Raw genomic sequence first — 26,372 nt, 5'->3', positions numbered from 1 at the left:
GCCCCAGTATCTCTCCCACCTGCTCCCTGTTTCCTCTGCCTCACCACCCACGCCTCCTCCTGGCAGCCAGAGGGAGCTTCTGGAACGGCAAACCCGTCCCTGCCTCCCTCCTGCTGGTCGATCCCGCCCCCGGGAAAGCCCATCCGACTGTGATGTTCAAGGCCCCTCCCTCCGCACCAGCCATTTCCCTCGATCCTCCCTGTGTCCACGGAGACCCTGAGGTTCAGTGGTCTGAAGCCACAGCGAGCTGCCCTCCGGTCCCTAAGAGACCCTGCAGGCTCCCCCCGGGGGGTGTCCCAGGCCTTTGTCCCCCGCCTCACCTTCCAGACTCCTGTGTTTCTCCTGCAGGGGCCTTCCACGCACGCCCCCATATTTTCAGAGAGAGCACCCCCACGCCAGCTTTACTCCCACCCCCGGGCCACAGGGTCCCCCACACTGGCTCCTTGGTCCCTCTCCCTTCCTAGAGGATTACGTTAAAGGAAGCGAGACTGTCATCAGGCAATGCTTAGGATGGCGGCCCAGTCAACATCAGAGTGTCGAGTGAGGATCCCGACCCTCACGTCCCCAGCACTCACTCGGCCCCAGGCCCTGTGCTAGGGGCTTCCCTTGTAGAAACGCCTATAGGAAGTGGGAACGGTTATTATCCCCCTTTTATAGACGGGGAAACTGAGTCAAAGAGGGACGCACGCAAGCGAGCGTTAGAGCCAGGCAGGCCGGCCCTCTCATGGCGCACAGGCGCTGTTCCCTCTGCCTGGGACTGCCTCCCCCGACCCTTCCATGGCGGGCTGGGTCCACCCTCAGGCTCAAACCCACCCCAACCCTCCTGAAGAGGCCTTCCCTCTGACCACTGTCACATGCCACCCTGTTCATCTTCACAGGATGCGTCTCCAGCTGTTTCTTTGGGTTCGCCATGCTGGTTTTTGCCATTTACACACACAGTCACGCTCAGCCATGACATCAACAACGGTGGTCTTGCTTCCTGTCTGGCCCCAAGGCATGGCACAGTGCGGCCAGCCTCCGAGATGGCTCCCCAGAGATCCTGGCGTCCACACCTTTGTGTCATCCCCTCCCACAGCCAGCAGCTCGGACTTGTGTCACCAACAGGATACTGCGTAGGTGACAGAGTGTGACTTCCGAGCTTAGGTCATAGGAGACATCGCAGCTGCCGCCTTGTTCTCGCGGGTCGCTCAGTCTGGGGAAGCCAGCCGCCGTGTGGTGAGGACATCCAAGCGGCCCTGTGGAGAGGCCCATGTGGCCAGGAAGTGAGGCCTCTGCCAACAGCCAGTGTGAGCCTGCCACCAGGGGAGGAAGCCACCTTGGAAGAGGGTCCTCCAGCCCCAGTCCAGCCTTTGGATGCCTGTGGCCCGGTCGACAGCCTGACACAGCCTCACGGGAAACCTGAGCTGGAACCACACAGCTCCCAAGCTCCTGACCCACAGAAACAATGTGAGATAACAAATTTTCACTATTTTAAGCCACTAAGTTTTGAAGTACTTTGTTATGAAGCAAAAGATAAGGAATTCAACCCGCAGTAAGTATTCATATAAATAGGTGTATGGATGGCCGGCAAATGATGACACCACCTCCCACTCGCCGGGCCCTTCCTCTGTCTGGGGCACTGAATTAAGTGGCTCACCTGTCTTGGTTCATAGTCAATCGTCACAGCAACCTATGAGCCAGCCATCACCCCACGCCCATTTTATGGATGAAGAACCAGGTACAGTGAGGTTGAATAACTCACCCAGCATCACACCGGCAGAGCCCAGACTCGCTCCCTGGCAGGTGGGGGCCGCAGGATTCACTGCTGCACCACACGGTGGCTGCTGTCCCATCCCAGTCCTCCTTGCCAGCCCCCTGGGGCTTGGAGGGGTCCCTCCCGCAGGTTGTGTGGCTCTGCAGAGGCTGACCTTGGAGGTGAGTGGACACGGAGGTGGAGCTGGGAAATGCCAAGCTCGTGACCCGGAGCAACTCCTCTCATCCGGCTTCTGGGAGCTCTGTCCTCTCCCCACCTGTGGACGCCAGTTGGACGGGATGGGGGCAGGGCCGCTTCTGTTGAGTCACTCGCAGTGGATCCGAGTCTCCGTGGGGGTGGGGTGGGGGTCGGGGAGCTCAGGTTCCGGTAGCCTTGTCATCACTGCTCCTATGCAAGCCCGCTAAGGTTATACCCCCCGGACACTGGCTGGACACTCGCAGGACCTCGGAGGCTCCGTTCTCTGGATCCGAAACAATACAGTGGGGGCAGAGCTAAAAATAACAGTGGAAAACCACCGGCCCCACTTGCCCTCTAAGAAAAGGAGGCTGAATGGGTCTGAGGCTTCTGGGGAGCACGGAGCGCTCATGCCCCCGAATCATGTGAAGGGAACTGGGCTACGCTGAGCAGGCCCCTTGTGAGAGGTGTGAGGTACAAGGGACCCGGGCATAGGCAGCCGGGGCCCAGCTTGGGCTCCACCTGTCACACTCACTGTGTGACCTCAGGGTAGTTGCTTAACATCTCTGTGCCTCTGAAAAATTCATTTGAAAAATTGAGACAACGATGGCACCTGCTCCCCAAGAGTGACTGAGCTCGTGCCCCAGGGTCTCCAGCTCACCTGGGGGTGGTCTTTCCAGTGACCTCACAGGCGGGGAGCTGTGACTGCCATTTACAGATGAGGAAATGCGGTTAAGACTCTCAGGGGCCACACAGAGCTAAGAAGAGGCAGAAACAGTCAGGGTTCAAGCCTGAACCATGTCATTGCCTCTATGTCACCTGGCCCCTATTCACTTTTGAGCCATCAGAACCTGCCACTGTGTGTGGCACCTGTTAGATGCGGTCACTGTTGTCAAGCAAATGGATAGAATGGATTGGGTGGGCAGAAAGTGAACTCCCCGTCACTCCAGAGGTATGCAAGCACAGCCTGGGGCCTGGTAGGGGTCCTCAAGCATTGGATTTGGGGTTGAACTCAATATCATTTAAGGTCCTCCCTGCCCCTGGATGCCAGGGCTCATCACCGTCCTCCCCAGGAAGACAAAGAAGACACAGAGATTATTAGGTCTGTTTTATAGTGGGCGAAACTGAGGCCCAGAGCCAGGTTTTGCCCAAGGTCACTCCCTCAGGCCCAGGTGAAGCTGGCTGGGGCCTCAGTCAAGGTGGATGCTCACTCATTCAGCCCCAGCAGGAAGGTGGGCTCCTGCCTCTGAGCGACTAGAGAGGCAGGCGGGTGACATGAGGACACAGGACATGGGGAAGCCGAGGGCAAGCCCTAGAGGCGTGCTGGGCCAGGGAGCGGGCGAGGCCGGCAGCAAGGGGGCCCTGGGGCTTCTTCGGTCTCCCTCCCTCATCCGACAGGTGAACAGACGAAGACCCCGAGAGGGGATTCCCTGCTCCAGGTCCGTCTGTTACACGGGGACAGGCTGGGGACAGGCCTGCTGAGAAGGAGCGGGAGGCACAGGCCTGGACGTGGCAGGGCCTGAGGCTCCAGCAAGGGTGGGGGTCACTAGGTGGGCAGGAGCCAGACTGGACTCGGGGTCTTCTGACCTCGCTCAGCCCCTCCCTCCGGAGACCCTTTTCCAAGCACTCAGGATGGGCAAAGCCCTTTTCCAGATGTGCCGCGCAGATGCCCTCCTTTCTCCTATGGTCAGGACTGAGAATTCCATCACCTCCATTTCTTCAGAAGAGGAAACGACGGCCAGAGAGGTTAAGCAATTTGCCTGAGGCCACAGAGCCAGCAAGGGGGCTGGGGGTGAAACTCTGGCAGTGGCTGCTAAGTCCCAGGTCTTGCCCCCCCGTCACCCTGGCTCTGGCGGCCTCCCCCTGAGGGTGGAGGATGGACCACCTCCTTTCCCTCCAAGGTCATCTCAGCGACCTTCAGGGGCCTCTCTCAAGCTCAGCATCCACCCCTCGGGCCCCGGCCAAGACGTGGCAGCCCGTGCCCAGGACGGGGGCAGGTGGCGAGCAGCCAACAGGGGTGTGCTGTGAGCCTGGAGCACCCACGCGTGCCATCCACCCCACGGGCACCTCCTTCATCACCAGCGCTTTGGGGCTATAACTCATGTTCTGCACACTTACCCATCTAAAGCGCACGGCTCGGTGGCTTCGGTCACTTCCCAGAGTATCCACATTCTCATCACCCGGAAAGAACCCTCACCTCTCAGCGGTCGCTCCCTTCCCCCTCCTCTGCCCCAGGCCCCCACGCATCTCCTTCCTGTCTCTGTAGATTTGCCTATTGTGGCGGGTTCCATAATGGAAGGGCAAGACCCGGGATACCTCCTTTTGAAGCCTTGGGCAGTAAGACGGTGTTCTCCCCATTTCACAGTAAGGGAACTGCAGCTCAGAGTGGTCAAGTAACTTACCCAAGGTCACCCAGCTCAGAAATGGTGGGAGGATTTGGGCTATGTCTCTCTGGCTCCAGAGACCCCAGGCCACCCTCTGTGGCCTGGAGCCCAGAGTTGCCTGACAGCTTCAAGGGCCTGGGGGCCAGGGAGTGGGAGGGAGGCTGAGAGCATGGGGGAGTTTGAGGGTGTGGAGGGCCCAGAGGAGGCACCGGGTCTGGTCACCAGGTACCAGGATCAGAGGGAAGAAAAGAAATGGGCCCGGCAGGTGGGGGGCGGGGGCCGGCAGACTGGGGAAGGGGGCTACCCTCCCCTAGGTGGCAGTCTGGCCCTGGCTGTCTGTCCTTTCCTGCTGATCGGTCCAGGCACAGCCCCAGGATGCCTTCCCCGCTGCTGCCTCCTCTCCCTCTGGAAACAGCCCTCTCCCCTGACTCGTGTAGACCACGGCCCCGGAGGATGACTCAGCCTGAGCCCTGGAGCCAGCTGTCCCTCTGCCTCCTCCTCCTCCCCAGCTGTCCCCCTCTGGCAGAAGTTCCCGGGACGTGATTGTCACCAACCCCAGGCTGGCTGTGCCAGGATGGCTGCGGCCAGCACCCGAGGGCGGGGTGGCTCTGCCTGCATGTCCTCCGGGCCGGCCTCTGGCCAGGGCACTCATGCCCTTTGAGTCAGGGGGCCCTGCTCACCCCTTACTGGTGAGCCCCCTTCAGATAAACATGAGAACCTCAGGTCCTCTTGTACTTTTAAAGTCATTTCCATATTTTGACCAAAGGAAACCGAATTTTAGAATTTGCTCTTTCAGGCTACTCTCAGCTTGGGACCCCAGTCTGGTCCATCCCACCAGCCCCCTTGGGAATCTCAATTTACTGAACCCCTGACACATAGATCAAGTTTCCCCTTGGGTGGATGGGGAAACTGAGGCTCAGAGGAGAAAAGGGACTTGCCCAAGGTCAGCCGCTGGAAGGGACAGGCTTGGGGGGTGGGGCTCCCAGCACCAGGGTCCCCAGGAAATGGAATTCTGAGAGGACAGCTGTGGGCCTAGCCTTCCAGGGCCAGGAGGGGGGCCACTGTGACCCTTAGTGGCCCAACAGTCAAATGATAGCAGCAGCTGCTTAGTAAGCTCGAGTCTCAAACCTTTATTCCCTTTTTCATCCACGAATTCATTTAGGGCCTGGGTTGGAAGACCAGCTCCAGTAAACTTAGTGCTCTGTGACTTTGGGCAAGTCAGTTAACCTCTCTGGGACTCAGTCTCCTCATCGATAAGAGGGGTGTGATGATAACAGCGCCTGCCTCCCAGGGCTGGAGTGAAGAGGGAATGAGTCACTGTGTGGACAGTGCGTAGAAAGCGCCCAGCACTGTCGGGGGCCTGAGGAAGGTGAGCTGACATTGTTATTAGGATTCCTGGTGACTGCATGTGTGGCAGAGCCACTTCCACTCCCCTGGGTAAGGAGCCCACAGGGAAACGTGGGAGACGGTCACAAAAGTGGGGCTGTTACGGTGCAGAGAGGTGAGGGCAGGCCTGCGGTTTCTCTGTAACTGGGAGCTGGTCTAGCCCTGGGTGGGCTGCGAGGGCGCCAGTCGGGGGGCAGAGGCTCGCGTCTGGCTCCGGCTCTGCTGCCCAGCTGCTCCGTGACCTTGGGCAGGTTCTTGCTCTGCCTGGTGGAGGCCTGGACTGTCTCTCCAGAGACCTGGGCCGCCAGACGTCCGGGAGGCTGGCCACGGCTCCCTGCGCTATTTTTGCCGGGACTGGGGGCGGTCACACCGCTCCTCCTGGAATCAGAACCTTGGCAAGCGCGAGGGAGGCCCAAGGTCAGGCGCCCGACCCCTCCTGTGTCTGGCGCTGGGCTGGCTCCCTCCCCGGCCGCCAGGGCCCAGTCTTGTCCCTTCTGTAGAACCTGAGGTTGTGGCAGAGCTGGACTCCACTCTCAAGACCCCGATGATTGCAGTCCGTCCTCATCCCCGCTCTGGGCTTATCAGAGTTTTTATTTTTCTTTTAAGCTGTTTCGAAAATGACAGGGAAGCTACGGGATTGGAGATGGGGAGAGAGGGAGGAATGTAGAGTGGCTGATGAGTGACAGAGAAAGACGTGCAGTCAAACGCAGGGGACAGAGAAAGACAACTAGACCAGGATTTAAACAGAGGGGAGAAAGCCCCAGGGAAAGAAAGAGCGAGAGGAGAGAGAGCAAGATGGAGGGGGTGAGAGAGAGACAGACGGAGGGCGCAGAAAGCCTCTGGCCAGGAGGGGCCTGGTGTGGGGGTCTGACCGGGGTTTATCTTCTCCAGGCCTCAGTTTTCTCATCTGTAAAACCAAACCTGAGCTAAGTGACCCCCAAGGGCCCCTGGACTCCGATGTGCAGATCCTGTGGTGGGAGGCATCTTGAGAAGGGGTTGGGGCGATGGGTCCCACAGCCTCATAATTCTCCAGAGGTGGTTAACGCTTTAATAGTCCATCCCCCACTGTCGGCTCAATATAACTAGTCTCCTCTGGCACCCAGGAAGCTGGAGCTCAGAGAGGTGGAGATGTTTTGCCGAGGCCACACAGCCGACTGTGATGAGATAGGACCTGGGGCACTGAGTCCGGCCGGCTGGCCCTTTCCCCCCACCGTCTGCCCCCTTGTGTCTGCAGGCCCAGATCGGAGTCTCCCCGTGGCTGTCCCAGGGTCTCTGCTGCTTCCTCCCTTCCTGGCCCTTGGTGCTCGCAGACAAGGGCAGAGGCGACCAGCCCGCCCGTGCTCTTCCCATGCGCGGCCCCTCTCCCAGCAGGGGGCAGGGCGGAATGGGCCCCCCCCCCTCCCCCCGGACTCCCCTCTCCTCCCTTCCTCAGTGAGAAACTGCAGCCTGGGACCCTTCACCAGGGAGAGAAAGAAACTCAGGGAGCAGGCCCGCTTCCTGCTGCCACCCCCCGTGGGGCTGCTGCCCGAGCGCACGGGCGTGACCAATGGTGAAGGGCGAGCGGGAACCCCGGGTGCTCTTCCAGGGGATTGGTGGACGTGAATTCATTCGACCTCATGAAGGCCTTGGGGTAAGGAAGAAGAAAATTGTTATTTTCATTTCACAGATGAGGAAACTGAGGCACAAAGTCGTGGAATAACTTGCCCCCAAATCACACCCTGGGAAGAGGCAGGGCTGGCTCCAGAGCTGAGCTGACGAGGACTCAGGTTGGGTGACACTGTCTCTTGCTTTTACATTACACAAGGCTGTCCAAGTGCGACAGCTCGCCCTCGCCGAGTGTCGCCACGCCCCAGCGCTGGGCCACCGGCTTAGTGTGGATCACCCTGTTTCAGCCGCACGGCCATCACTGTTGGTTCCATCTTCCAAGCCTCAAGAGTCTCCTGTTGGTTTGGGGGTTCACCCCCCGACTCAGTGGTGCTCAGGAAAGATGGCTCCAGCCGTGGATCCAGGGGTGATTGGAATTGCTCTCAGCCCATCTAGTGATCTTGCCCAGGATTGACTTAGGCCTGGGCACGGGACCCGGTCCTGGAAGATGGGAGCTGAGAGGGCATCTGTCAGAGTGGAGGCAGAGGGCTCCTAGGAAGTCCCTCCTTGCTTTCCAAAGGGAACATAAAGCAGAGACTTGCCTTTTCCTGCCTTTGAATGTTGGGTGAGGATGTGATGCCTGGAGCTGTGGCAGCCATCTTGTGACCTTGAGGGGAAAGTGAATTGTAGAGAAGCCGACCTAGAGCCTGACACCTTTGAGCTGTAAATCCCCAACTCCAGGGCCTCCCTACCTCCAGGTTTTTTACATGACATTAAATCTCCTTATTGTTTAAGCCAATTTTAGTTGGGTTGTCTGTTATTTGAGGCTGAAAGAGTCCTAATTGATATGATCCTCACAATCCGGTGACGTGGGTGCTGTTAGTGTGTCCAATTTACTGAAGAGTAAACTGAGGCACATGAATAGTAAGTAACTCCCCAGTTAGGTTTGGGGAGGGCTGTGATTTGAACCAGATAATTCTGGCTTGGCTTAATACAGACTCTGGACCACTTGCATTCCTCTTCAAATCACTGCCAGATGAGTATCTTTCAATGGCTCCCCATTGCTCACAGGATAAAAGTTCAAATAGCATGGCCTGACATCTCCCCTGCTTGTCCCTCCTGCTTCTAGGTTCACCCTGTGGTGCTCATGCCCAACCATTTGCTGTTCCTGGAATATCCTGGGCTCTCCCACGTCCCCGTCACTTTGCATGCTCTGGTCCGTCTTCCCTCCCAAAAGAGAGACTTTCTGGTCAGCTCGGACTCACTCCTGGAGTCCCACTTTGGGGAGCATGTCCTCTCCCCCTGCCGGCCCAGCCTGGAACAGGCCCCGCGCTTGCCGGCATGGCCTCCCTCAGGGCACTGACCACATGGTGCTCTATCCTCGACGCTGTGTCTGCAGGGACCCCAGCAACAAGGACTGTTGGCAAGCTGTGGGCCAATGGGTGGAATCCAGGGCTGGTCACGGAGAGCAGCTGATTCTGCTCCTCATGCAAAGGGAGGGGGCAGCTGTGGGAACTGGGAAGGGGAAACACCCTGGAGAGGCCCCTGCAGGAAATGTGGGTTCTCCTGGAGGGATGGAGCCAGCCTGCGGCTACCCAGCAGGGCAGGGTCAGGGGAGCAGACGGTCCAGCTTCACTCTCCCCAAACTCCAACCTCCAGCACTTCCCCACTGCAAGCCGAGGGCGGGGAGCCCGGGATGCTGTCCATCGGGTTGGCCTTCAGGCAGAGAGCAGGGGGCTGGGAGGAGAGTGGGTCTGGAGAGGCAGAGAGAGACCCCGAGCTCTCGTGTCTGTCTCCCTGCCATGCCGTGAGGCCCAGCGCCGATGGAGAGCAAGTGTAGAGGCTTCACAGTGTGTCTGCACGTCCTCGGGCTGTCCCTCCGTCAAGAGATGGAACCCAGGTCCCCTCGCTGGAACACGGCTGGGTCGGTGACGGGCTCCTCAAGAGCGGAATGTGGGGGGGGTCACTGTGTGATCCGAAGGGCGAGGTCACGAAAGCGAGGCAGCGTCCGCCCGGCCGTGTCTCTTGGGTCCCTTGCGCTTGCAACCAAGTGTCCACATTACAAGGAAGCCGAGTGACCACGTGGCTGTATCCAGCAGACAGCAGGCCGCGGTGTGGGCGAGCCTGGAGACGAGGACTGCAGCCCAGACCCCGAGCGACCTGAGCCTGCGCCCCCTCACTGCGCTGGTTGACCCCGAGAGCAGGGAGAGGCCATAATAAAATATTGAACTGTTGTGTTTGAAACGATTAAATTCCGGAGTGATTTCTTATGCAGCAGTGAAAATCCGAACAGCACGTGTGTCACAGATGTTTGGTGAAGGAACTCTCTTGGGTACCTGATTAGGTGGAATTTCTTTTTAAGAGAAGCTGCCATGTAAAGCATCCCAGAGTTTCCATCGAGTGGCAGCGACCTCAGGTCCCCTGGAGCGGTTCCCTCTGCTCTGGAGAGGCCCTCAGTGACCCCTTGGAGACACTCTCACACAAGGTGAGAGGTGAGATACGAGTGACCCCGATCTGGCCAACCCAGCAGCCTCTGGACCGTCACCCGGCTCAGGATCCCCGCCAGCCTGTGGACACTTAGCGGGGAATTTGGTCACTGGCTTCAGATGGCGGATTAGCGAGTCTCGCCTGGAGAACATCACCGAATGTCATCGTTCTGCCTCGGGGTGCCTGCAGGATGGAGAGCGGGACTCCAGGACGGAGGAAGCATCAGCCTGCCCAGGAGGGGCATCAAGAGAATATTTGTCCCCAGGCTGATGGGGCATGCCACTCTGGTTACGTCCCACGTCCCACGAGGCAGGGGGCCACAGCAGCGAAGAGTGTAGACCTCGGATATGAATCCCAACCCTTCTCAGTTGGGTGATCTTAGGCCAGTTGCTTACACTCTCTCTGTCTTAGTTTCCCCATCTGTCCAGTAGACATGATGTTTGCATTAGTCAGAGTCCTCCAGAGAAACAGCACCAATAGGACGCATAGAGAGAGACTAGTTGAAGGACTCGGCTCACGAGATTATGGAGTCTGGGAAGTCTGAGATCTGTAGGGCAGGCTGGGAGGTCAGAGGACCACACCCCAACCCCTTCCCCCCCGCCTGCATCTGTCCATCCATCTAGTGCTTAACGTCTCTTCTCGACACGCAGGCATCTTAGCCTGGCACAGCAGACACCGAGCCCCCAGAATGATCTAGAACCACCGCTCAATTCTCCTTTGCACTACGGGCTCCATCCACTGAGCTGTGTCCAATGGGACCTGCTCCATCCCGACTCTCTGCCACCACAAGCCCTTCCCTCCCGCCCGCTCCCCACTGCAGAGGCAATAAATTCCCGCCCGTCCTCCGAGACCCAGCCTTCCTCTCGGCCACACTGATCGGGCCTCCCCCCTCTGCTGACCACGACACCCTTTGGGACTTTCTCTCTGCCTCTCCCCCTGGATTGTGAGTCGCCTGAAGCTGGAGATTTTCTTATTCATCATTTTGTTTCCTCTTGTCTAGCCGTGCCTGGCACAGAGGCTTTTGGTTACTGAATGAATGGAACGGTCCCAGCAAGTCGTCATTCAGCCCGTTCTTGTTTGTGTCTGATGATGGGGAGCTCACTTCTCCCCAGGCAACCTGTTCCATTTTCGGAAAGTCTAACCCATTGTGATGGTAGAAAAGGCGTGAACGTGGGACATCGACAGAATCTCCCTCTCTCAGGCCTGGCTGAAGACTATCTTTTTATTACTTGTCCATTTTTTGCCCTGCCTCTCCCCCTTCTAAAGAGGAAGGCTGTTTTTTAATTACTAGGAGAGAAACTGATTTGATGTATAGAATAAAGTCGCGAGGGTTGGAGAGGAAGAGGGGAAAAGGTTGTGTTGGTAAGAAGGTTTTTTGTTTGTTTTTTGCTGATGAAGACTGGCCTTGAGCTAATATCTGCTCCAATCTTCCTCTACTTTATATGTGGGACGCCTGCCACAGCGTGGCTTGATGAGCGGTGTGTAGGTCCACATCCGAGATCCAAACCCACAAACCCCGGGCTGCCGAAGCAGAGCTTGTGGGCCCAACCACTACGCCACGGGGCTGGCCCCAACAAAGAGTTTTAAGAAGAGAAGTTCCACAGCAGCCTTGAGGCACGAGGGAAGTAGATAAGAAAGGAAAGACAATTCTAACAAGGATGGATGTGGCCTAGGGACTGGGGGCTCCTTTAGCATCTTTCAAGAAACTCAAGAAGAACAGGGCCGGCCCCGTGTCCGAGTGGTTAAGTTCACGCGCTGGCTTCAGTGGCCCAGGGTTCGCCGGTTCAGATCCTGGGCGCAGATGTGGCACCACTCGTCAAGCCGTGCTGAGGCACCCCATATGCCGTATGATCCCACCAACTTCAGAGGGTCTGGGGAAACGCCGACCTACACATGCCTGAAAGGAGAGGACACCAAGCACCTGCAGAGGGCCACTGAGGCCCCAGGTGGCCCTGCCTGAGGCGTGCTGTTTCCTGAGCTGGTCAACGAGTCTTGTAAAGCAAAAAAATCTTTTTTTCCCCAATAATTCAACGTACTTTTAAACGGTTCAAAGATAAAGTATTTCTCAGTAATATTTCTAAGGTCTGGAGTTAGGATCAAGGACATGGGATAAATCTTGACTGTGTTTTCTTCCTGCACCTTCTGGAATACCCGACACCCCTTCCTGCCCCCTCCCCCACTAAAGGTCAGTGTCCTCATTCAGTGCAACAAGTGACTCCCACAAAGATCCGAAACACCCACAGGGGACAGCACGAGCCCACTGAGAGCCACCAACCTAGGCTAGTGGTCGTAGCAAACCCTTTCCAGCGGAATAGCCCCATTTGGCTCATTTCTAAGGAAATATAGTGCAGAACCCCAATACACACATTGGCTGAAGGCACCACGGCTCTGGGTGACAAGGGGACGCCCACTCTGCCCAGATCTCCTCTCCCATGTCCCACCTGGCCCCACATTTGTCAGAAGACGCTCGAGTCCCCAGTGCTCAAAACCTGGGCTCCAAATAACCCTGTTTCATAATTCACGGGGCCCAGAGAATCTCTTCCTCTCTCTAAGGCGTGTGAGAGCGAGGGGGCCGTCTGCCCTCCTAGTGTTTTGAGGCTGATAAACTGCGTGCAAACTTTGAATGAGGTGATGAAAGGCTCCGTCCACCGTCATGGGAGCGAGGCCACCGGCCAGAATACGAGGAGCTCTGAGCCCGGACAAGACCCTCGTTTTCCTTGAGGAAACAGCATCCTTTGACGAGGAGAAACATTTTCAGCAGAGACTCTAAATGTGTTAACGCGGGTTCAAAATTTTGCTTCTATTTCTGTGTGAAATGCCAGCACGGAAAGAATTTTTCTATTTGTGGGTCATCTTTGACAGACAGAAGAAACAGAATTGATGGATGTCAATAGGAGAAGCTTTGGTGGCTATTTTTTAGAAAGATGAACCTTTCACTTGGTCGGGAGCATAAAACGAAAGGGGTGCATGTATGCAAGAGAAAGAGAGAAAGAGAGAGAGACCACAATGAGATATAAAATACAAGACATAGTTTAAATTACTGACAAAGTGGCAAACGGGCGTGAGCATTGTGTGGTACCCTTCGGGAAGCTGTCCTATCTTTTTTTTTCATGTCACCTGATACCTCCAGCTCCGCTGGGCTCAAGGTTTGTCAGGTCAAGAGCTCAGAAGAGCGGCCGCACACAGCGCTCTCCACAATCTCTCGCCTGTGCTCTCCCAGGTAGACCTCAAGCCCCGGCCCTTTCATGTCCTCTCCCAGCTCTCAGCCTGGCTCCCCCCTCAGAATGCCACAGTCCCAGCCGAGTCAGAGGAGCTGGTGTTAGAGTCCCCGAAGAGGTCACCTCGGCCGTCCTGGGGGCACAGCTGTCATGGGTTTCAGAGCAGCAGGTAAAATGGACTGCAAGTTGAGAGCAGACCCAACAGGGGAGGAGTCAGACAGGCGCCCACACACCGTCTCTCTCACACACACACACACACACACACGCACGCACACGCACAGAGCTCAACCTCAGGAACCAGAAGTTCAGAACCAGGCTCCACTGGGGCCTCCCAAATCACTTAACTTTTAAATGTCCTGCAGTTCACAACACGCTTGCATGTGCACGGGAGGAAAGGTGGGGCGTAACTCCTCCATTCAGCTAACACTGAAGGAGTGGCCGTGATGGAGGGGGGTACATATTATACACGCATTATAGAATTTATATACCACATATAGTACTTTATATACAAAATACATATTACACAATATTATGTATAATATATATTTTACATATAATGTATAATACATAACATAATAGACAATATGAATATAAAATATATTATATAATATTTTATGTAAAGCATATAATAAATATTATATATTGTTATATGTTATATATATTTATATAAATATATATTATATAACACTAGAAAATACATATTTATATCAAATACACATTTTATATGTATTATGTTATATATTTTATGAGTATATAAAATATACATTATCAATGTATTATATGATATATTTTATGCATATAATACACACATAGTATTACATACAATATATAATATTTTATATATAAAGTATGTATTATACATGTGTTACATTATATATATTTCATGTGTGTAACATAGATTATATTTATATCTAAATTCTATTGGTTCTGTCCCTCTGGAGACTCCTAACTCACTCAATCTCTGTGACTTCAGCCCTCTGTGACTGGGCCGGTCGCCCTGATCCCTCAGGACCCAGCCTCCCCCGTCCCAGTCCTCCCCGGTCTCCGTCCTCCCGGAGCCCCGAGCCTTGGAGCCCCCGGGGCAGCGGAGCGAAGTGTGGGGCCGGTGTGGGCTCAGTAAACGCGTGTGGATGAACCATCAGGGCGCCGTCGTGAGTGGGTTTGGGGGCCTCTCCGTGGGCGGCTCCCTGCGCCTGAGCCCGTCTTCCCCTCCCTCTGCTTCTCAGTGTGCCCGTGGCCCCTGAGGCCAGGCACAGACCCCATCCTCCTCGTTCCCACACCACAGACACTTCAGGAGGATGGGACTCTAGTCCCAGTCCGGGGCCTGGCCCGTTGTATCTGCTCAATAAATATTTGTTAAATCAATGCAGAATAAATGCTGGTGCAGAATCACATTTCTAAAATATTAGCCTGTCTCTCCCCCCAGGATTTCCGTTCTTTTTTTCTCTTTCCTTTCCAGACAGCAGGGAACCTCTGTGAAAGGATGAGACAGATGAAAGCGAGAAAAACATGTCTCTTGCCCGGATGGGCAGGTTCAAAAGCTTAGGCCCTAAGAGGACCCAAAAGAACACACAGGAAGGGCAAAAGATTGGGAGGAAATCATGAAGCGTCTCTGCTTCCAGGGCTGGAAAGTCATTTTCGGAACCGGCAGAAGGAAGAGTTGAAAAGAAAACAGTAAGATGGCAGGTGATGGTGGTTCCCAGAGAAAGTGGCTCTGTCCTGCTCGAGGCCGCTGCCAGCTCAGAGTAGCCTTGTGTGAATCAGGAAAAACCACCCCTTCTGGGCACACAGCTTGGAAACTGGAGCACAGACTCGATCCAGCCCTTATTCGCCCCCCTCGGCCAGGCGTCCATGTGGAGTGCACAACCATACAACCGTACAGGGCAACCCTGAGCAAGCCCTGCCAAGTCCTGGAGGAGGATGCTAAAGCTCAGACAGGCCCTTGGGGTCTGAACACAGTGGGAACCTATGCATCATGTACCAGGGGGAGCACACATCGGGGAGGGGCTCCCTAAGAAGTGGCCCCAGGCAGAAGGAGCCTTGGGCAGCCTCAGAGTTTCGAGTGCTTGAGGAGGTCAATTACTGAAGACCGGGTGGGAGTGTGGCATCCATGAGGACACGCCTGGGGACAGATGACAGCGACAACTAGGTTGCCACCCCCCTGACCACACAAGCTGCAACTTGGCACATGTAAGCCCCTTGGAATTAGCCAAACAAACCTCCAGGGAAATTCGGAACTGCGGAGAAACCTCAAGGAGACTAAGTGTGTGCCACCCGGCCCCAAGGAGGATTCCAGACAAAAATTCAGCCGAATCACAGAAAAAAAAGTAGTTGCATTTTGTGCATATCAAAGGTATAGACTAAGATTTTTTTTTTACCTGCTATGCTCAACAAATACTTGTTGAATGAAAGGCAAATGATTGGTACTCCCCCGCAGCCGTAGTTTTATTCTGCTCTGACTTAGTTATCGGAGCACGTCTCCCTGATGAGACTGTCAGTGGCCTGAGGGCAGGGACCGCTGACTTGACTTTAAATCGTGCTCACGGACCCTGTACAGAAGCACTCATTGCCTGGGTGTTCTGTTGAACACTAGATAAATGCATGGAATTTTTCTCCAGGCTCCAAGATCAAAAAGCTCGCTGTCTCCTGGACTCCCCTCCCCGCCTCTCCCGCCTTCTCAGATCGCATATGAATTCCCAAAGCCTGGAGCCGCACGGGAGGCAGTGGACACCTGAACGCTGTCGTCTGATGCCGCAGCACGCCCTGATAGAGAGCCTGTTAGTGTCTGCGACACGGCCACACTCAGCAGACGAGCTTGGCCCTGTTCTGCGGCCATGCAGCTTGGCATAATCGGAGGTTTGGGGCAGCGAAGTGAGGCTCATGGCAGGGGCCTGGGCCCCGGGACGGACACTCTGGGGCAGGGGGCACTAGCTTGCTTGTCCTGCGAGCCCCTGGAGATTTATGAGGCTGAGGATTTGGGGCTTCTCAGAGATGGTGCCCTGAGTCTTGGGTGCTATTCATGGCCCCCACGGCTTGGGCACCCGGACCGACCCAGACCACCAGATCCTTTTCCGTGGTCCCTCTCCCCGGCCTCTGCTCCAGGATGCCTCCTGGCTGCCGCGGTCCCATGCCAGTGTTTTATTCTGGGTCCTTGCAGCAATGCTGGCACATTCCGCCCGTGTGCTCGGCCCCTGTAGATGTCGATTGTGTCTCCCGGCCAGTTTGTAAGTTACTCCCCACATGTCTGTCCTTTCTCTGTGGCCAGAAGGTCAGAGCCTGCCACCAGCTGGCCACCTAGCTGTCTCCCCAGCTGGAGTCTCTACTGCCTTCCAGGCCACCATTTGAACCCAGCTCTGCCCCTTGCTAGCTGGTATCCTTGAGCATGTTACTTAAATTGTTGTAACCACATAACCATCTCCCGTGGTTCTGGGCCCCACAGCCCCATGGTCCTGGCACTTATCGGCCCAAACGGCAAAGGTCTGTTGACTGGCTCACTCCCCACCAGACAAGACCCTCCCCTCCACTCCTCGGGCCCAGCACTGTCCGTGCCACTGAGCAGTGGCCTGAGGAAGGCGGGGTCCATCCCTCTCTCCCTCGTGCCCCTCCCCCTCTCCCACTTCTCCCCCTGCTTCCTCCTCCCCCCCCCACCCCCCGCATCCTCCCCACAGGCTCTCTCACACAATCCCGGCATCTGCCTCCCCACCGTCTCCCCGTCGGAGCCCCCTTCACTTGCTTTCGGGGGTGGAAATCACCAGGCAGACACTGCAATATTGCAGGGTCTTTTATTCAAACCAGGTGAGTCACTCCATTACCTGAGAAGGCACACTCATGTTCCAGACACCCGACGCCTCTCCTGGGCTGGGCATGGCTGTCCCCTCCCCATCCAGACCTCCTTCTCATTGCAAAAGGCCATTCTGCTGTCCCCAAGGGGCACGGGGATGGATTGGAGAATTACTGCGGCTGGGGCCTGGGTCTGGGGTTCAAGGTGAGGGTGCAGGTGTGGGCCAGTTTGAAGGCTGGAAGGAATTCGGTTGGAGTTTAGGGGAGAGGAGAATTAAGTATGACCCAAACCCTGCGGGCCACAGTGAGCAAAGGACCACGCTGCTCCTGGTTCCCAAGGGGATGCCCCTCCTCCGGAGCCCGGTCCCCAGGCAAGCGGAGCCATCCTGGGCATCCCACGCGCTCAGCCCTCCGCCTCTCCTACCCACCGCTCGTCAGCAAAGCAGACACTCGGAAGCAAGCTCTACATGGCTACGTGAGGTCGCCCTGCCGCCCCCGGGTTCTGGGCCCACGGGGGTCGGGGGGGGGGGCCCGTCAGGGGCTTAGCCCTGGAAGCCCAGCTCCTTGTACTTGGCCGCGATGTCGTTCCGGAACAGCTCCAGGGCCTTCGTCATGGCGCCCTGGGCGTCAGCGCCAAAGTCCCCGGGATGCTTGCTGTGCAGAACGTGGATGATGGCATCTGAGATGAACTGTGGGGACAAGGACAAGAGGGGCACCGGTCATGGGGCTTGATCACCATGGGTTAACTCCTTTAATCCTCACGACCTTGTGAGACAGGTGCAGATGGGGAAACTGAGGCCCATCTTGGTACAGATGAGGAAGGTTAAGCCGTGTGCCCGAGGTCACGCAGACAGGTGGGCTGGCTCACCCACTGCCCTCCTCAGCTGCTGCTCTAAACGAGGACCTAGTACGGCCCGGCATGAGCTCAGGGCACAGCCGCCACGGGCAGCAGAAAGGAAGAGAATGTCCCATTCCGTGGTTTTATCCAGGATTTTTCGACCAGGAAATCTAGAAAGAAACTATTTCCATGTGTGTGTACTTGATTTTTGCATTTAATGGTTTAGTATGGTTCGTGCTTTAAACAGCCTAATTAGGAGTTAGGGGAGCAGAGCATCATAGCTTCTGTGCCAAGCACAGAGTGGGTGCTCAGAAATATCAGTGGGAGGGGAGGCGAGAGGGGAAGAGGAAAGGGACGAGGCCTCGGGCTTGCCCCTGGGACAATAACGTCTGTCCTCGGCCCCACCAGCGCAGTTTGCCCTTACATGCCCAATTTCACTCCCAGGAAAACGGAGACAGGAATAGCCACGACATGGGGCTGCCTCAGAGACCGAAAGAGCTCGTGGATGTAACAAGCTGCTGGGCTTTTTCAACGGTGCATCAGGATTCGATGCCAACCACATGCCTGGCCAGTGGGCCAGGTGGTGACATTTTGCAGAGGCCCAGATGGGAAAGCAGCCAGACTGAGGTCATGTTACAAGTGGACGGCAGAGCTGGCAGTGCACCCAGGGGACTGTGGGCAAATGTCGGCCAGAGCCAGGGACAGAGGTCGTGACTGCACCGCGGCTGGGTTTCCCATTTTCTCAGGGCGCCTGGGGTTCAAGGGACTGAAGGCAAGTTGGGGGGCATGTGCTGAGGGAGCCATCAGGAAGCACAAGTGTCGACACCCAGGAAACACCACTGGGCTCAGAGACAGGCACAGCTCCACGAACACCCACCTTCGGGCACCGATGTGGACATGTGCTTAAGATGACCTATAATTTCGCAAATGCTACAAAACCAGGTGGGGACGCGGGGTGCCTGCCCTTGGGGAACCTGGGAGGCCTGACCCCAGTGTGGGACTCCACCTGTCAGACGGGGCTTTGAGGACCACATCGGGCCCCCCACTCAGCTGTCCTGAGCCTACGGCAGAGCCACTAGTCCCTTGAAAACTGTGGGAAGAGGCAGCTGGGTGACCGAGAAGAGTCGCCCTTAGCCCCAGCCTCCGGGGCCCCTCACCCCCAGGGGAGAAGGAGCGATTTTTTATAAAGGGCGCGGGAGGCGGTTCCACAGCGAGGGGCGAGCAGGCATGGCTCGGTCTTAAGGTTTTGCAAGGATTTGACAGTAAATTACACTTGTTCTGTTAAAGCTGGGTGCTCGTCCACTAGCTGGTAGTGCCACCTCAGCAACATCGTTCTCTCTCGCTGAGCCTCAGTTTCCCCATCCCTAGAGAGGGGACCGGTCACTCAAATTGTGTGGTGAGCCAGCCGCATGCCCCTGGGGTTCAGAAATGGGGGTGAGCCAGCGTCTGCCCTTGAGGAGCTGCATCCCAGCCGGAAGACAGCTGGGCACAGAGATAAATTACAGACAGCCGGCGGGCGCCATGACGGGAACGAGGACAAAGTGCCTTGGGGGGGGAGGGCTGGCGGGGAGCAGCTGGTGGCCCCAGGGCCTGGGCTGGAACAGAGGAGGTGGCTTCTGAGCTGGGCCTTGCGGGATGAAGGGGAATTTACCAAGAGAAGACTAGGAGGGCAGGGACCGGTGCATGCAGAATTTCTGAGGCAGTACTGGCTCCTCACATCTGTGATGCCGAGTGGGATGGGGGGACGCGCAAGACTGTGTGTGTGTGATGGGGGCGCGGGTGCAGGGAGTAAGACAGAAGGGGCTGGGGGGTTGTGGTTGATGGGAGATATTGTGCTACAGGGATTAAGAATTTGGGTTCCAGAGTGCCGTCGATGGGACCGTACCTTCTGGCTTATTAAATGGGTGACCTTGGGCAAGTTATTAACCTCTCTGAGCCCTCAGTTTCCAAATCTGTGAAATGGGGGTGAGAAGGGTACCTGCCTGGGGCAGAGACCGCTAACTGTCTGCCCAATGTCTATTTTCTCCTTTCTCGGTAACCGAACACTAGTTGTATTTGGAGTGGCAATAGACCGCATTTCCCAGTTTCCTGTGCAGATAGGGGTGGTCTTGTAACTAACTTCTGGCCAATGAGATGTAAACAAAATTGTTGGATGAGATTTCTGGGACTCCTTAAACTCCTTAAGAGAGAGCTTTCCTCTCTTCCTCCGCTGCCTGTTTGGAAGACGGACCAGATGGCTGGAGCTTTAGCAGCCATCTTGGACCATTCGTCAACTTTGAGGATGGACACCACATGTCAAGGACATGGCAGAACAGAAAATTGCTTGTGTCGCTGGGGGTCCCACACCAGCTCGGAACTCCCTACCTCTGAACTCGTGTGAGAGGAAAAGAAGACACTGAACACAATTCCTAACCTCATGGGTAGTTGTGAGAATTCCATGTGGTGACTCAGGCAAATGCTGTCACCATTGTCCTTATCCTCATTGCTGCACCAGCGTGCCTGCTGTGTCCCTCAGACCCTTAGTGCTCCCTGTCCCCACATCCCCTCCTCCACTAGGACACCTGAGTTTCTGTCTCTTCATCTGTAAAGATACTGAAAGCAATAGAGCCATTCTACTGGCCACCCTCCGCCCAGAACTGAGCCCGGCAGCTGATTTCCTGCCACCTGAACTGCTGCGCGTCTCAGACTCCCGTTGCACGGAGGTTAGGATCTAGGGGCTGGAGCAGTTGAGACCTAGTTTGAATCCTGGCTCTGCCATTTGCTCTCTCTGTGACCACGGACAAACTACTTAACCACTCTGTGCCTCAGTTTCCCCATCCATCAAATGGGTGTGATAACGATACCTACCTAGGGAGAGGATGCAAGTTGTGCACCCATATCCACTCTCCCCCTTCTTCCTTGGTAAGGAGACACCAATTTGGGGGAGAGATATGTTTCCTCTCAGTGACCCCAAGAAGAAGGCAAAGCTGCTGACAGCCCACTTTACAGGAAGGGAACTGCGGCACAGAGAGGAGCGACCTAGGCCACCCAGCAAGTCGGTGGCTGAGCTGGGACTCGAACCCAAATCTCCTCCCTCCGAGGCCTGTCCTTCCAGGCCCCCGCCCGCCCCGGCCCTGCCTCCCACCTCCAGGTACTTGATGGGGATCTTGTGCTTGGTGGCGTGTGACTGGGCCAGCGGCTTCAGCTCCGCCTCATGGTGGCCCTTCTTCTTGAGGATGCCGCCCAGGGCGGTGAGCACCACGGTGCCGTGCTTCTTCAGGTCCTCGGAGGCCTTCATCTCGGCCTCTGTCTTCAGGTGCTTGAACTTGTCAAACTTCTCCAGGGTCTCAGGGTGGCCGGTAAAGAGCCTGTGGGCACAAGGAGGGCTGGAGTCAGATGCAGGGACGTGCGGTGGGGTCTGGAGGCAACTGGACTCGAGTTCAATCCCCCATTCCCAGCTGTGTGACCTTGGGCAATTCACTTCCCCTCTCTATGCCTCCGCTTCCTCGTCCAAGGAGTGGGGATGACCAGTCCCTGCCTTTGGAGGCTGTGAGGATTAAGTGATGTGGTGTATGCTGAGTGCCAGCCCACCGTCAGGTGGTAGAACGCTGGCTAGTATTATTCTTGTCATCAGCATCATCACCTTCCTCTTTTCACTCTTACTGTGAGAGGCAGGAAGGAAAGACGTCTCTGCATTGTGCCCTGGCCTCACCCCCACTTTCTGTACATTATTTGGACAGTAGGGGACAGTGGCCTTGAGGATGGAGCAGGGGAGGGGAGAGCATAGGAGCTGAAGGACCCTGGATTTGTTGAGCACCTACTGTGTGCCAGGCTCTGCTCCTGCACTTCCCTGTAGGGTCATATTCCCATTTCACAGACGAGGGAACAGAGGCTCGTAGGTATGATGTCCTAGCTCCGTATTACAGGGCTGATGTGCAGAAGAGCCAGACTGAGATCAGGTCCATGCCAGGGACCATGTCTGCAGCTTCCTGCCCAGGAATCATCCTTTGGCTGCTTACATGCTCCCAGCGACAGGAGGCTCACTACTCCCTGTGGGAGCCATTTCGCTCCAGAGCAGCTCTCTGGCTCAGAAAGTCTTGCTTATTTTGAGCACACACTCTGACTCCCTGCACCTCCCAGCCCCACTCGGTACAGAGGGTGAGGGGCCCTGGTGGGAGCCGCCCGCCAAAGATCAGGCCCCCGCTCCTGCCAGGGACCCAGTGAGCTGGCCGAAGACAGACTCTGCCCGCAAGCCTGAGCGGCCACCTCCAGCCTTGGACCTCATCTCTCCTGCTGGGTGTTGGTTACAGGGGGTCCTGGGAGGGAGGGATCCCCATCTCACTCGTGGGCAAACAGAGGACCACAGAGGGAGGTGACCAGCCCAGGGTCACACGGCCGGTTGGTGGCAGAGCCCAGACCCAAACTCAAGATTGGATGGGTCCATAACTCACGCTCTCTCCCTTGGGTCGCACCCTGAAATGTTCGCAGGACTGACCCCGTCTACCCGAGGTTTCTCTCCTTCTGTCTAGGGCCTCGGGAGGTCCCTCTCCTGCAGCTCCTGGCCTTTGCCACACCCTTAAACGGACTGGGGATGCGCTCCAGTTTGCGTAAGTGTCTCGCAGCACACAGCCACACTTGTGCGCATGTGCACTCAGACTCATACACAAGCACGCGCCAAGCAGCCCGGACAGGGAGCACTCCTTCCCCAGGAGCATGTCCATCCTGCTTCCCAGCACACCCAGGCCTGTCCACAGCCACGTCCAATGTCACCACCTCGCCCGGGGCCCCAGCCAAGCCTCGTGTGTCACTGACAGCTCCTCACCGGCACCTCCACCCAAGGGTCCCTGAGCTCCTGACTATTATTATCTGGTGACAATGATCCTCAAACTCCTGCCTGACAGCTCTGAGACCTAGCACCCACAGGCAAAGGCCCGAGGTCGGGACGCTGAAGGAGACTATCTTAGGCAGTAGAGAGCCAAGGACCTGGGACCCCAGGGAGCCAGGGATCTCAGACATTTTGGGAGCACCTCAGATGTCTGGGGAAAGAACATGGGACTGAGAATTACAGAAGCTGAGTTCTGGCCCAAGCTCTGTCTCCAATGTGCTGTGTGACATTGAAGAAGTTGCTTAGCCTCTCTGGGGCTCAGCCTCTCTGGTTCACCTATCTCTAAACCAAAAGGGTTGGTCCAGCTGATTTCTCAGCCTCGAGATTCTAAGGCTTGACCTCCGCCTCATCTGCCATTCTCACAACAGTCAGCCAGAGAAGGGCCCAGACTTACTTTAAACAGTACAGGAAAACCCGGCTAATTAGTGCCCAGCAGACCATTCTGGTGCCACACGGCTGCGTCCCTCCCTTGGCCCCAAGTCCTGCAGCTGGGAGCCCCAGGGCAGCCCCAGAAGGCCACACCCAGATTCACCTACAGCAGCCACCGGAAAAAGAGCAGACAAAGCCCCTCCCGCTGTGAAAATGGCGGCGGGGTTTCTCCAGTGTTCCAGAACGCTCACTTACCTGGTGTTTTCCTCCTCGATCCTGTTGTCAACCTGCCTAGTTTATCACAGGTCTGCAGGCAAGTCTGAGAGAGAGGAGGCCATTTCCCAGCTGTCCTCTGACCTGAGGCCCAACTGGACGCCCACACAGAAGACTGGGGACTCTTGGACCTGTAAAAGTCCTTTTCTGCTCTAGAACCAAAGAACCAGAGGGAAGGTGGAGCTCATCTCTAATGTGCCAAGATGGTGGGGCAACAGAGCACAGCGGCCAAGAGCAGGGATGCTGGCCCCAAGCTGTGTGGATTTGAATTCCAGCCCTGTGACTTTGGGCAAGTTACTTAACCTCTCTTAAATGTGGTGATAATAAAATCTATCTCATGAGATTGTTATGAGGCTTAAATGAGATAATTTATGTGAAACACTTAACACAGGGCCTGGCAATCAATGTGTGCTGCATAACTATTTGCTGTCCTCCTCCTCTTCCTCCTCATCTCTACCACCATAATCACCATCATCACCATCACCACCTCCATTACCTCCATTATCATCATCACTTCCATCATCATCTCCATCACCACCTCCATCACTTCCCTCACTATCACCACCTCCATCACTTCCATCATCATCTCCATCACCACCTCCATCATCATCATCACTTCCATCATCATCTCCATCACCACTTCCATTATTATCTCCACCACTTCCCTCACTATCACCACCTCCGTCATCACCTCCATCACCACCTCCATCACTTCCATCATCACCTCCATCACCTCCATCACCTCCGTCATCACCTCCATCATCATCACCATCATCTCCAGCAGCAGCAGCCGAACTGTTAAGATGGGGAGTTTTCAGCTCTGCCTGCAGCTGCCATTGGCTGGCTGAGACTCTTGGCCATGTTTGCTCTTTGTAACGTGAGAAGTATTGGCCACCAGCAGTGATTTTCAAACTTCTCATGGCCTTGAAATCCTTTGTTCAAATGCAGAAGTAAATAAAGCAGACAAGCTTTGGGCAGAAGGAAAGACAGGGGCCCGGAGCGACCTCGGCAGCCCCTCCCACCCGAACCCCCGCTCCTGGCACCAGAGTCTCCAAGTGACCTTGCAGCTTTGATGTTCTAGCACTTTATGATCACATCCTGGCAGTGAAGCCCTCGGCGTCTTATTAACAGACTCGGCTGGACCCAGTTTGCCCTCTTTGATCACCAGAGGCGTGGGAGCAATGACCTTCCCAAGGTCAGTAAGGGAGCCCGGGTCCAGCATCTAGAACAGAACAGGAGGCCAGCTCCCAGGGGCATTTGCACTTAGCATCCCCGCCCCGGCCCCAGCCAGGGAGGCCACCCTTGCCATACCCCAAACACAGCGATGTCTCTGCGTGTCCTACAGCCTAGGATGTGACAGCGCCTTGGGCTCTCTGGGCCTTCCAGGGCCAGCCATCTCAGGATCAGATCTCCCCACTGGCCCCTGGGCCCTGGCGGGTCTCTCTGATCCACCCTGGGAAGGGAGGAAGTGTCTCCCCTGATGACACAATACCCCCAAGCCCCCTTCAAGACATCCAAGTCACTGCCTTAGGGCTGGCAGCCCCCAGATCACCTTGGAAAGACTTCTGCTCTACAGACCAGCCCGCCACCTCTCCAACAGCAGGGGAGGGTCACGGACTCGGGGAACACCAGGGAGCAGGAGCAGGAGGGGAGCTCAGACACCACGCTTCATTCAGCCAAAAGGAAAATGGCACCCAGAGAGGAGCAGTGACTTGTCTAAGGTCACACAGCAAATTGGTGGCTGAGGAGTTGATGTCAACTTGGGGGGAGCCTTGTCCAATCAAACAGGACCTGTTGCCGCCCCAGCAGCCAGCTGACAGGGACAGGAGGAGAAGGACATAAGGGAACACTGCAAGAGGCCAGTCAGAGTCAACAGAGACCTTGACTGTCCTTCAAGTGTTTCTAGCGTGGATCACTAAGGGCTGGAACTTCAGATGACAGAGCTCACAGGACTGGCCGTGCTCCCCAGATGTGGAAGCTTGACATGGGTGTAGCCCAAGGGAGGCATCTGAGTGGGAGAGGAAAACCTGCTCTGACTCGTAGAGAAGGAGAAATTCATCTGCAAGTTAGAGCGCCAAGGACAATCGGTTCATTTGAGGCAACCCGGGTGCACCTCCACCGGGTGCGGAAATGTTCCTGACATCCCGTCGGATGCCGACCTGCGCCAGCCCAGAGCATGAGGGAGGGACCAGGAGAGGAGAGGAGTCCGTTACCATTTGGGGTGGAGGGCAGTGGGGAAATAAGGCTCCCTTTACAAGCCACAAGCCATCCTCTGTCTATAGAACTCGGAATTTTGTTTTGTTTTTTTCCAGGAGCCCCTGGTTCTAGAAGGCAAGATGTGCTTGGAGACCACACCCTTCTGAGCTCTCAAATTCAAGACATACACAGCGTCCAAAGTCGCTGATAGGCCTCTGTCTTGTTTTCTATTTATAACACTTTCAGTGTCCCTAGCCTGGGCTTCATCTATAACAGTTAGTAAGGTTTTCTAGAACTCCGTATATGCCAGCAACAGGGCTGGGCCCCTTACATACATCATCTTACTTAATTCTCACTTTCTCTCTATCATGTAGATATTAGGAATTTCCCCCATTGTGTAAGAGAAGAAATTGAGGCTCAGAGAGGTTGTGTACCTTCCCAAAGGTCACCCAGTTGCTCCATGGCAGAGCCAGGTCTAAAGCTACACGTCTTGTCTTGAAGGCATGTCTTTGCCTGGACACCTTATAGACTTTAATGGACATGTGACTCTGGGGACGTCCTTCTCCTCTCAGGTCCTTTGTGTCCTCATGCATTAGGTGAGGTGGCTGGACAAGATCTCTCCGGGCCCTTGTTGACTCTAGGATTCTAGGATTCCTCTAGGCATCCAGGGTTGATCATTAAGCCTCTCCCAGCTGCTGACAGAGGTGTGAGATGGATCCCTTTTCCTCCTCTGACTCCAATCCCTGACACTTAGAAGCAAGGAGGGGTTTTAACAAACTCTGCTAATGCAGCCGGCTGGTCAACCCCAGGGTGCATGGTCCACCTTGCCGGCAGACACCCCTGATCTTTGGGAGGAAGATGACACGGACAGCTGGATTGCTTCCTTTTACCTGATCAGCACCTCCTGCCCATGGCCGGCGATGTCAGCCTCCACCTTCCCCCAGACGTTCAGCACCTGCTGCCACTCCCCGTCGCTGAGCCCCATGGTGTGGTCTGAAGACGACAAAAGAGAGCAAGTGCAGGCTGACGGGGTGTCCTGGCCCTGACAGCTGGGGTTTGAGGCTGC

The 26,372-nt window shown here is 55.9% G+C and overlaps 1 protein-coding gene and 2 long non-coding RNA genes across 6 annotated transcripts in view; 1 reads left to right on the top strand and 2 right to left on the bottom strand.

The window, feature by feature from the left end:
• The window catches only part of LOC123290155 (uncharacterized), a 21,534-nt gene extending 13,137 nt beyond the window's left edge, over window positions 1-8,397 (bottom strand). The window contains exons 1-2 of one of the 4 annotated variants that reach the window (XR_011502616.1): window positions 4,046-4,566; window positions 1,742-2,213 (exon numbers count right to left, since the gene is read on the bottom strand). This is a non-coding gene — a long non-coding RNA (uncharacterized lncRNA). Of the gene's footprint in view, window positions 1-1,741 lie in introns of all 4 variants that reach the window. The other 3 variants (XR_011502618.1, XR_011502617.1, XR_011502615.1) reach the window with 3 other exon arrangements.
• LOC123290154 (uncharacterized) lies at window positions 5,554-16,923 on the top strand. Its single transcript, XR_011502619.1, has 2 exons — window positions 5,554-5,680; window positions 8,411-16,923. It is a non-coding gene; the product is annotated as an uncharacterized lncRNA (long non-coding RNA).
• MB (myoglobin) lies at window positions 16,753-26,372 on the bottom strand. The gene is made up of 3 exons (XM_014832701.3): window positions 26,197-26,372; window positions 20,729-20,951; window positions 16,753-17,455 (listed from the first exon to the last, which is right to left on the bottom strand). Exons 1-3 carry the CDS (start codon window positions 26,289-26,291, stop codon window positions 17,309-17,311), a joined length of 465 nt encoding a protein of 154 aa, XP_014688187.2. The 5' UTR covers window positions 26,292-26,372; the 3' UTR covers window positions 16,753-17,308.

Source organism: Equus asinus, chromosome 4, assembly GCF_041296235.1.
Source record: "Equus asinus isolate D_3611 breed Donkey chromosome 4, EquAss-T2T_v2, whole genome shotgun sequence".
Lineage (NCBI taxonomy): Eukaryota > Metazoa > Chordata > Mammalia > Perissodactyla > Equidae > Equus > Equus asinus.
The sequence above is the reverse complement of the archived record's forward strand: the minus strand, read 5'-3'. Positions and strand labels throughout refer to the sequence as shown.